Genomic DNA, 12,089 nt, shown 5'->3' on the forward strand with positions numbered 1-12,089 from the left:
CAGAACAGAGATTTGTTCTCCAATTTAATTGAAGGATTCATCCATACCGATGCACCGGGGTCTTTATATGCATTCAAATTCAGCATTTTAGTAAATTTTTCCCCCCCCAAGAACCTCTCCGACAGACGGACAATGGATCTTTCGCACATCTCATTCTTGATTCTGTGGTCAATATCGCCCTTGGTGATAGAGGACCATTATAACTCGTCTCAGCCATAACCCACTCATCAGGTAACTGTGCAATGAATTTAACCATAAAGTCAGAAATATAGGCAAGGTGATAAGCCCTAAAGTTCGGCACCCCTAGTCCACCTTTATCCAAAGGCAATTGCAGTTTCCACAACGGGCCTGGGGGGAGAAGGGGGCGGTGCTTGGTTGGGGTGGAATAGTCCTGCGTCGGCTTCCAAATTGAAACCAAATACACTGTACATTGACATTATTTGAGTGCCTAAATGTTTACATTAGTTGGTTTTCTTCTTATAGAATTGAGACTGCCTGCCTAACCGCTGTCTAGCCAGGCCCAAGTCTCCCTCTTGGCTTGAATTTGCTGTACCAAGCCTGACACCCATGTTTTGGTTACAGTATTGAGGCTTTGGCTACTGCTACCCTTTTTCTGCATGCCTAACTGCATCATAAATATTGGTTCTGTTCCCGTCATCAAGATGTGCTGTCTTTACATAAAGGTTCCAATGGTAATAAGATTTCAGCGCCTTACCTCCATCTCGGCCAACCTTAGCTGTCCAAAAAACACCTTTCCCATGACTTTCCCAAGAAGAAAAACCAGTACGAAAGCCTGGATGTAGAGAACCTGAAGGAGACAAGTGACATGAATATGAGAACAGAGAGCTGTTGACTAGAATCCTAGTTTTCCATCACAAATACCTTTATCATAATCATAAACAAGCAAACCTCTTCACAGGAACAGGATACCAAAGCACTTTCTACAAGTAAGAGCAACTCAATAACTTTACAATTAACTAATCTGAAATAGTATATTAAAATGCCAAGGCAAAACAGTATATCACTATTTGAGTCTAGGAAACAAAAAGGTAGAAAATCAAGAACATAATAAACAAAGGCAATTTCTGGTTCACATACAAGAAGTCAATATCACCATTATTGGCACGGTCATGATTGTCTTCATAGCCTGCCTGCCTATAACCCAAATGCATTCTAACTGCCCATCTGAGGCTGTGGTGTTTTTGTGGCAGAGAATGGGGCTTTAACCGACACTAGGCTCTAGAGAGAATTTGAGGTCTGCATGAAGTGCATGAGAAACCAATGCCTGTGTGCACCCGAAAGGTTTATTATCAGACAGCAATAAAGTCATGGTCCTGCCTCGTGGAGCATCTAGGAAACAATTCTTATTACCCTTGTTTGCATGATTAATATTAGATGTACAATTTCTTCCTTACAGTTTTAAAACAAGTATTTACACAAAGTGCCTTTAAATACTCAATAGTAACGCTTTAATTGGTTAGAATGTATGAATGTGTATTGTCTTAGAGATAATTAGCATTAAAAATAGTGTAGCAAGACAGTATTTAAACATATGGTTCTAGCATCCTACTCTTCCCCCTACTCACTCCTAGACTGTTAAGCCACCTAAAACCAATCAGCAATATGTGTAGCCACCTAAAATTGTGGCGGTGACCAATTTAAACGTATACTTCTAGGGCTGGCTGTCAAGATTGGTGAGCCATGAGGATAGGTGAGTTTATACCAACCAATGCCAACCCATTTAATGGAAAGGATTAAAAATCCAGCCTACCCAAACAAAAAAAGAACCTAAATCTAAAGTCATAGATAAATAAATTGTAGGATAGCATGTAAAATCTCCCTGTAAGAATTTCTCCCTTACGTTCTGTGTATTTTGATAGTTTCTCTTAGCCTGGCCAAAGAAATGTGGGGGCAGCAGTTCTTAACGAGTTATGCCAAATAGTGGTAGCAGGATTTACTCGGATGTTTCACCGGCGCTGGCGATAGTTGAAAGGCAACCTAACAGAAATACATCATTGTGTCTCTTAACGGTGTAAGCAGGTAAAAGAAAAATGTGTTGCAAAAATTAGGACAAATGGCTTATTTCAGCCCACAAAACATGGAAACAGCCAAAAATTAGACAAATTGTTACATTTGATTGGCTGAAGTCAAAAACAATCTCCATGTTAGGTTATCTTACATTCGGATAGAGCCTACTACCATAGTTCATGGCGTCTAAGCACTTTAGCATTTCAGAGAGGCAAAGGAGGAGTATGACAGAACATTCGTTAGCATCCTGGGAGGCGCCATCCACCAATAAGAATGCTCGGAATACGGGCTGTATTCCCCAAGGAAAGCCTGCGTTCCGAGCATTCTCATTGGTGTCGGGCGCTTCCCTTCCCCACTCCCCATTCACAATTTAGCACCTGTATAGTTTCCCAAATGAAAACTTAACTGTGTTGTGCGTCTCGCTCGGGCCCTTAACTTGGGCGGTGGCCAGCTTCCAACAGGGTCGGCCCGCCACCTCGGATAATATCCCCTCAGTAGTGGTAAGGAGAGAAGCAAAGTCGGGTAGATAGTTGGGATGAAGGATAGATAAGGTGCTCAGGAAGGCACGAGAAGGAAAAGGTGGAAAAACTCCATGTACAATTGCAGCAACTTTATCGTGGGCCTCACTGTATTGTACGGGGCTTAACGCCGAAAGGAGAGATAGTTGGACAAGAGGTATTTGTTGCTTAGGGGGTATAGGTCTAGAATCTACTCGCTGCACGGTGCACTGGAGTGTATTGAAGCCATATCCAGGAGAACAAAGGTGGCAAAGCCCTTCTACTTACTGCCCTTGGTGCCCCCAACATTTGGCAGGGGCTGTATGACAATTTTGCAACTGCTCCCTGAAAAGCAGAGTGCCAAAACTCACTCAATGTTTAGAGTGCAGTCAATAACTGCTGGTATTGACTGCATTCTGAACATTCGGTCTTCAAAAGCAGAAAGGGAAAGCCCAAACATTGGAAAATGATGGCACTTTCTACTAGAGAAATCGCTTACTTTTACATGACCTATAATGCATGCTCCTGTTAAATATATAAGAGTTCAACAAAGTTGCAATTAACATGCTAAACTTATGAAAACAACCATGTTATTTAAATACTACAAAACCAAACCACTTCTCACTCTTGAAGTAACATTTTTTACTCCACCACCAAAACATGTATTCCTACCATCATGTGCCAATAGCCTGCTAGACCTCTCGAGGGGTCATCATCACTTAGGTTAATGACCCTCCCCCAACCTATGGCGAAGGCGGGTCATTATTCTGCGAAAATGACCCCTCGCTCACTCTATAAAGCTGTATTATTTAGCAGAAAGCCAAACATGAACACACATTTGTATCATTAAGATCTTAGAAGATATGTGGTAAAGCGTGTATATGGAACAAGTTACTTACCTGTAACTGTTGTTCTCCAGCATGGGTCTGGCATGGATTCACATGCTCATGAATATTCCCCGTCGTCAGGCTGGGAATCCTCGGTAAAGAAAAAACCAGTATCAGTTTCGTTTCTGATCTGTCTTTCGTAGTAATAACCAATCACTGGTCTCTGCGTCATACTGACCACAGCCAATGACTGCCCTCTACCTAAGCACCGCCTCTGGCAGCCATCTTCAGATTTGGAAGCACGTGAAGTGGCAGTATGACCAAGTGAAGAGCCGCAGAGGGGTAGGCGGGAGGGTTCGCATGTGAATCCATGCCAGACCCATGCTGGAGAACAACAGTTACAGGTAAGTAACTTGTTCCTTCTCCAGCATGGGGTCTGGCATGGATTCACATGCTCATGAATAAAGAATACATAGCAGTACACACATGCACAACCACGGGAGGTGGCAAAGGCTCAACATTAAGCATTGCATCAAACTCAACATTAAGCATCTTACCTCCTCACCAGGCTCACCTCAGGCGAACAGGTTGCGCAGCACTGCTTGGCCGACCCTGGACTCCTCCCTGGAATCCCGATCGACGCAGTAGAACTTCGTGAAGGTGTGCGTCGACCTCCACGTAGCAGCCCTGCATATGTCCAGCAGGGGCACACCAGAAAGGAACGCCGTGGTAGCTGCGATCGCTCTGGTGGAATGGGCTCTCGGACGGCCAGGCAGCGGTCGGTTTGCCAACCGATGACAGCACATGATACAGCCGGAGAGCCATCTGGAAATGGAAGCCTTCGAGAGAGCCTTCCCCTGATTGACAGGTCCAAAGTTCACAAAGAGTTGTGACGTCTTCCGAAAACACTTCGTGCGGTCCACGTAGAACTTCAGCGCTCTAGCCACATGCAGCGAGTGCAAAGTTCTCTCAGCCGGCGACGAAGGCGACGGGAAGAATACAGGCAACACCAAGGGTTCGTTGAGGTGGAAGTCCGACGGTACCTTGGGCATGAAGGAGGGGTGCGTCCTGAGCACTACCCTCGTGTCGTGAAAAGTCAAGTACGGGGCCTTGCAGGAAAGGGCCTGGATCTCTCCCACCCGTCGTGCGGAGGCGATGGCCACAAGAAACGCTGTTTTCCACGACAGAAACTTCAACGGGGCCGAGTGCAGAGGCTCGAACGGAGGTCCCATGAGCTTGGTCAGCACCACGTTGAGCTCCCAGCCGGGGCCGGAGCCTTCACCGGCGGGAACGATCTGAACAGTCCCTTCATGAACTCTTTCACCAGACGATGAGACCACAAGGACGTCCGCCCCGTGGTTCTGGTGTATCGGGAGATCGCAGCAAGATGAATCTTGATGGACGCGTGTGCCAGTCCAGCTTTGGCCAGCGTCAGCAGGTACGGCAGTACCTGGGGAGCCGTAATCCGTAGAGGGTTAATCTTCTGTGCGTGGCACAAGACAGAGAACCTCTTCCATTTGTGTCCGTAGCATTTAAGAGTCGAGGACGCCCTGGCCTTTGCAAGAACCTCTCTGCAGTCGGCCGGTATGTCGTATCCTCCAAACTCTAGCGGTGCAGGAGCCAGGCCTGCAAGTTCAGCGATTTCGGGTCGTGGTGGAGGATGGCGCCTCCTTCCCTGGAGAGCAGATCCGCGTCCACCGGCAGCTTGATTGGCGGGGACGCTGACAAGTCCAGAAGGTCCGGGAACCATATCTGCCTCGGCCACGCAGGTGCGACGAGGATCATCCTGCACCGTGACCTCTTGAGCTGGTTGACGAGCTGGATTAGCAGTGGCAAAGGAGGGAACGCGTAGAGGAACAGGCCCTCCCAGGGGAACGAGAAAGCATCGCCCATGCTCCTCGCCTGGGGAAACCTGCTGGCGAACCTCCGGCACTTGGAGTTCGTCGCCGTCGCGAACAGGTCGATCTGGGGTGTGCCCCACCGTCGGAAGAGGCGATCCACTAGATCCTGCCGTAGTTCCCACTCGTGGCACGAGCGCAGCTCCCTGCCGAGTGAGTCGGCGATGGTGTTTTTTATCCCTGCCAGATGAAACGGCACCAGAAACATCCCTTGGGCGACTGCCCAATGCCACAGGTCCTGCGCCTCCTTGGACAGTGCTGGGGACCTGGTTCCGCCCTGTTTCCTGATGTAAAACATGGTGGTGGTGTTGTCGGTGAAGATCCTCTCCACCTTGCCCTTGAGGGACGGAAGGACCTGAGGGCCCAAAACACTGCACGGAGCTCCAGGACGTTGATATGTAAGGATTTCTCCGTCGGGAGCCAAAGGCCTCTTGCGTGCAGATTTCCGGTGTGCGCTCCCCACCCTTCCAGGGAGGCATCCGTGGTCACGGTCTCCTGGTGGGCTGGGGTCTGGAAGTCCATGCCCACCGTCAGATGCGCGCGGGTGCCCCACCACCGGATCGCTCATCGGAAACTCTCGTCGAGTGTGATCCTTTCCTCGAAGCTGCCTGTCGTTTGGATCCAGTGCGCGTCCAGGAACTCCTGCAACGGGCGCATCCGGAGCCTGCACATGGGAATGAGGTAGATGCAGGAAGACATCATTCCGAGGAGGGACTTGATGGACCTCACCTTGGCCGCGTCGGCCACCAACATCCGCTGCACCTTGCCCAGGATGGTCCTGGTCCTCTCCTCCGACGGGGAGGCCAGAAGGGACACTGTGTTGAGCCTCGCTCCCAGAAACAGTGTCTTGCGCGGGTACCAGGTGGGATTTGGCGTAGTTCACGGAGAATCCCAGGTCCGTGAGGAGTTGGACGGTCCTTGCCGTGTGAACCACGGCGAGCTCCCTTGTCTTGGCTCGGATGAGCCAGTCGTCCAGGTAGGGGTAGACGTGGATCCCTTCGCGGCGCAGCTGAGCCGCCACCGGTGCGAGGCACTTGGTGAACACCCTGGGTGCCGACCATAGACCGAAGGGGAGGGCTTTGAACTGGTAATGACGCCCTTGGACCACAAACCTGAGGAATTTTCGGTGCCCCTTCAAGATGGGAATATGGAAGTAGGCATCCTCCAAATCCAACGACGACAGGAAGTCTCCTTCCTCCAGCTGACCCAGGACGTGCTGGAGGGTGACCATCCGGAACTTTTGCGCCTTGATGAACTTGTTCAGACGTCGCAGGTCCAGGATGGGGCGCCATCCCCCCGTCTTCTTCTTCACGAGGAAGTATCTCGAGTAGACTCCGGAGCCCCGAAGCCTCTTTGGGACGAGTTCGATGGCGCCCTTCTTGAGCATCGCCTTCACCTCCAGGAGAAGTTGAGGGACGTGAAGTTCTTTCCTGGACACGGGGGGGACGCGCTGACACTTTCTTTGAAACTCGAGCGCGTGGCCCCGGGCCAAGGCGTCCAGCACCCAACGGTCGGTGGAGATGGACTCCCACACGCTGACGAAGCTCGCCAGCCGGCCTCCCACCGGGGTGCTTCGGTGGGGGCCCGACCCCCCGGCCGGTTCAATCCTGCTTCGACGAGGCTTTAGCGCCTTGTCCTTGGCGACGACGGCGGGGTCCGCCAGACTTGCCTCGTCCTCTGTAGGCCTCCTGAGACGACGAGCGGGCCGCTTGACGGTAGGAGGAGAAACCGCCGCCGGAACCTTTGGAGGCGCCCTTGCCTCCGCTGCTCCGAAAGGGCGTCCGTCGTTGTTGCAGAACTCCAAGGGCCCGGGCCGTCTCGGTGTCCGCTTTAATGGCCTGAAGGGAATCGTCCACTGTTTTCCCAAACAGGTTGTTCCCATCGAAGGGCATGTCCAGGACTCTGGTCTGAACGTCTTGACGGAAGTCCGTACCCTTGAGCCATCCACGCCGCCTAAGGCAAACGCCGTTGCCCAACTGGCGGAACCCAGTGTCGGCGATGTCCGTCGCAACGGTAATGGCGTGGTCCGAAGCCACCTCACCTTCCTGCAGGATCTCCAGGGCCTCTGCCCTCTTGTCGTCCGGCAAGAAATCCAGCAGGGGAGCCAGTTTGTACCAGAGCTCCCTGTCGTATCGGGCCACGATAGCCAAGGCGTTGGCAGCTTTAATCGTCGTCGCTGCAGACGAGATGACTCTGCGTCCCATAGCGTCCAATTTCTTTCCCTCGCCGTCCGGTGGGGAAGTCGATGTGGAGGCCGCACCCCCCCTGCTTTTTTCCTGGCCGCGGAGACGACGGAGTCCGGGGTAGGCTGCGCCCGGAGGCACAGGGGGGCCGTGTCCGGGACCCGGTACTTTTTCTCGTACCGGTCTCTTCTAGCTGGCGTCGTGGAAGGGTTCTTGAGGAGGGTGAGGCCCTCATCCCAAATGTCGTCCAATAGAGGCACCGCGAGGACCGTCTTCCTCTTGGCCTCGCGCCGCTGATAAAGGAAACCTTCCTTCTTCTTCTCCTCAGGGCAGAGTTGGAAAAGCTCGGATGCCCTGGCGATCATTGAGTGGAACGATCCAATCTCGTCGGGCGGAGAAGCCCTGGTGGGAGGCGACGACGGTACATCCTCGTCGTATACCTCGTCGTCCGTACCCGTCGCTGCCGTGTCAGTCCCCGTATCATCCCCTCGGGTGGACGGGGAGGAGGGCTGGAAGGGGCGCGACGGCTGAAAAGGAGGTGGAGGGTGGATCCTTCTTTTCTTGGTAGGGGGAACACCAGAAGGTCCCGGTTCTGGGTCCCCCGACGGGAGAGGTTCCGTCGGCAACGGTAGTCTCGTCCTTATCTCTGAGCATAAGGACTGTATAGCCAACAAAATGGCCTCCGAGTTGTCTCGCGGCGCTGGCAGAGGGGAATCGCTCACCGCCTTATCCTTGAGGGGGGGGGGACACTGCCTCGCTCCCCCTCCGATGGGGCCTTCGAGCTCGACCGGGGCCTCTCCAGGAGCTTCGCCGGGTGCTCGGCCTTCCTCTTACCCGACCCAGAGCGTTGGCTCGTGGTTGATGGTGCCGGGGAGGGTGCGCCCTGCCTGGCGCCCGTAGAGCCCGACCGTTCGGCGCTCCCGGTGCCAGCGGACTCGCGGTGCTTGGCCTTATGTTGGACCCCCGTCGCCGGGGCGTCCTCAAAGGTCTTAGAAGACCGCTCGGATTTCTTCCTCTTCTTCTCGCCAGACGGGCTCTTCCCTTCTAGCTAGTTGGCGAGACGTTGATGGCGGTCCTTCATGGTCCGCTCCGACATGTTGCCGCAAAACGCACAGTCCTTCTCCACGTGCGTCTTGTCCTCATGTAGGCAGTAAAGACAAAAAGAGTGTTCGTCCTCCTTGAAGACGTTCTGCAGCTGGCATCCAGGGCAGACCCTGAACAGCTTTCCGGGCGTCGAGCTTCCCTTCTCCTGGGCCATGACCGGGCCTGAGAAACTTCTGGAGTCCTCCAAAAGCGTAGCTCGACGAAATCTTCACCCTTGAGGGGCGCAGACGAATCCGAAACAGGTCCCCATTGATCGGATGGAGAGTCGGTGGAGCTTGAGGCTCTTTTGACCGAAAAAAAACGAAGTTTTTGAGAAAAAACGTGAAAAAATAGCACTAACGCTCGAGAGCAATAGCACGAGGATCCCAACACATGAACGTGCGGTAAAAATCTGAAGATGGCTGCCAGAGGCGGTGCTTAGGTAGAGGGCAGTCATTGGCTGTGGTCAGTATGACGCAGAGACCAGTGATTGGTTATTACTACGAAAGACAGATCAGAAACGAAACATACTGGTTTTTTCTTTACCGAGGATTCCCAGCCTGACGACAGGGAATATTCATGAGCATGTGAATCCATGCCAGACCCCATGCTGGAGAACAATCTCAATTCCCAGCTCCACTTTTCTAACACAGTGTGTGATACTAGGCAGATAATTTAATCAGTGTTCTAGATCTGCTAAGATTATGAAGGCAGATAAGGGCTTTGCGGTGAGGTAGACAGGATGCTCGGTATGTGCGTCTTGCTGGCATGGCTCATGTTTGGCACATAGTCCAACCAGACAGCATATTCTGTTCTCCCTCAGCTCTATCCATGAGCCATGGAATCTCTGGATCCGACATCTCTAATAGGCACAAAGTTGCACATTGACCCTTGTCACGGTCTCCGAGTTGCTGCAGATAATGGGGAAATAAGTGCCTCGGTACAGAGAAAGCCTGTGTAAACATTTGTTTGGGCATTCATGGACTGAGGATGTTATACTTCTTGGTAAACTCTTTATTTGGGAGCTTGGTTTGACAAGTAATCTTTGAGGTACAGTGAAGGTAGGTCATGTGTGATTGTAGTTGTGGATTCACAAGAGATAAGAAATGGAAACCATGGGCTATCATACTTTTTACTCTTGCAAAGAAAGGAGAAGACTCATTTTACTCTTGAAATTGCAGTTAGTCTTTAATAAAAACAGGGATTAAAATGCTCCCACCTCAAAATCATATCTGTAGCACTGGTAATAGTTGACAAAGGTATCCTCCATGTCACTGCAAACAAGATGAACCTGCTTGCCAGTGAGATGGGTAGATTGGTCAGGGCTAGAATGACGACAAACTCATGTCTGGAAACCAGTTACACATATACCTAATTTACCCTTATGTGACTTTAATTATTAATACAAGCATTAATAGAATAGCAAGTCACATACTTGACTATACTGCTTAAACTAAATTGGCAAATTAACCTGCACTAGAAACGTAGTTTCTTTAAAAAATAATGCGAACGTTCAATATCACACCCATGTTCAGGTATCTTTTACTAGGTAACAAATCTTGTTTAGATAATACAAACGAGGCCTCAATTAAGGAGTTCGAAGAGGCGGGAAAAACTGGTTGCAATTCAGTTAGCACCACTTTTTTGGGTGGTAACGAAATGACTGCTGTTTTTTCCACACTACCAAACTATAGCTTTTACCTTAGAGAGAGGGAGATGCAAATTAAGCATTTTGTATTTTGTGCTTGAAGCATCATTCTGGACGTAAATCTCCCACTGCCGGCCAAATCCGCAGGTGGTCGGCTGAAATCCCTATCCCCTATGGAAAATGAAATGGGGATTAAGAACATCCTACCACCATTTGGAATCCAGTGTAGCTGTTACTGCATATGATGCCTTGCAATGGCCTTATTGAGACAAATTATGGTACTCTGGTAGTAGAACCAAGCTTGCGCAATTATCTGAGCTTCAGATTACTCCATTTTGACTATTCTTCTGGAAAGGGGACAAACTTTGGGAAATCATACACAACCTTTCCTGGAAAATATAAAAGACATTTTCCCCAGAGTTGGGCACAGGGACTCGAGCATAGTTCTGGCATTTTTATTTTGAAACGATATCCATACTGTTTTTTTTTCCTTCAACATTTTGGAGACATACTGTACCAAATTGCAGGAACCCGCTTTGATAAACCCAGTAGGGAAAGGTCAAGAGAAGGGAGGAAAAGAAAAAAAAAAAAAAAAACAGGTGTGGTAGTAATTCAGAGAGTTTAGGCTGGATGAGACACCAAAAGGTGAAGTTCTGCAACCATTAATAGTACACACATATAAAATAAGGTACGCCTAAATATAATGCACTCCCATCCCAAGTGCTACATATCTGTTCAGGTGGGGATATTTTAGCGCTGTAAAATTGTGCATGCTAGAGTCAGATCAAGGTCATAACAGTCTTGGTGATTCAAAGGGTGGTCACTGGTGTAGAATGTGATTCAAATGACTTTTTAAATAGCAAAGGTTTGTTGGAATACCAAGGACTTCAAATTTAATATGAACATTTCTAGTCTGAGTTTTGATGGCAAGTTGTTTCAGATGTTCGAATGGGCCAGTTCTTACATAGTGAAGCATTATTATTAAAATTTATTGAAATGTTATCTTTTGACAACCTAGAGAGAGAAAGAGAGAAAGCGAGAGAGAAAGCGAGAGAGAAAGAGAAAGAGAAAGAGAAAGAGAAAGAGAAAGAGAAAGAGAAAGAGAAAGAGAAAGAGAGAGGATAGGCAGGGATAGCCCCCTGGGGTGTTGATACTTGGAGGTGGAGCAGAACGAAGCCGTGGTACCCACGACTTCAGGAGAGGCAAAAAGCAGAGGAGAGCGATGCCGGAAATCCGCCTAGTAAAGCAACGGGAGAACCAATGCAGATACAAGAAACTGCAACCCATACAAGGTGGTGATATGACCACATCAGCATGGTGGGCTAAAAGGTCCAGCCAACAGCGCCAGATCTTGGGAGCACCGTCTGCCCCCCCCCCTACTGGTTGCGTACGCAGACAGCTTCAAAGCACCGAAAATCCAAGTACTGGAGAGTGTGCCGGAATAAGAGATTACGCTGCAGGTACCAATAAATGACACAGAAGAAACAAATACCCAAGAGCGTTCAGAGCTCTGGAAGGGCCCGCTACAACGAAGCACGAGACCGAGCCGTGACAGGGAGAAGTCGATTAACTGAAGTCCCACAATGTTCTTCTACAAGGAAAAAGGTACCGGGATAACGGGAGGGGAAGGGACTCTCGAAATCGTAACTTGGCAAGTCAAGCCGTAAATGAACTTCGGAAAACCAAAAAAAACACACAGAGTGTGACAAACAATGATGATTGCGAAATAGATAAAAAGTGGAAAGAAATACCCTGGGAAGAACCAAGGCTGTCAAGGGAACAAAGCCTTAAAAGAGACAATATAGGGTCAAAAAACCCAGAGAGGCGAACTAGTGATTTGAAAAAAGCCAAACTAAATAGTGGAAAGACTGAATCACAAGGATGCCCCACCTCCACCAATTCCAATCTGAAATGCAATGTTTCAA

At 49.8% G+C, this 12,089-nt stretch overlaps 1 protein-coding gene across 1 annotated transcript in view; it reads right to left on the reverse strand.

The window, feature by feature from the left end:
* The window catches only part of SYVN1 (synoviolin 1), an 890,352-nt gene that overhangs the window by 699,272 nt on the left and 178,991 nt on the right, over window positions 1–12,089 (reverse strand). Inside the window, exon 3 of the mRNA XM_069644965.1 lies at window positions 716–808. Within this exon, the coding sequence (XP_069501066.1) occupies window positions 716–808 (93 nt within the window). The remainder of the gene's footprint in view (window positions 1–715; window positions 809–12,089) is intronic.

This window comes from Ambystoma mexicanum, chromosome 2p, assembly GCF_040938575.1.
Source record: "Ambystoma mexicanum isolate Mex_15411 chromosome 2p, UKY_AmexF1_1, whole genome shotgun sequence".
Classification (NCBI taxonomy): Eukaryota; Metazoa; Chordata; class Amphibia; order Caudata; family Ambystomatidae; genus Ambystoma; species Ambystoma mexicanum.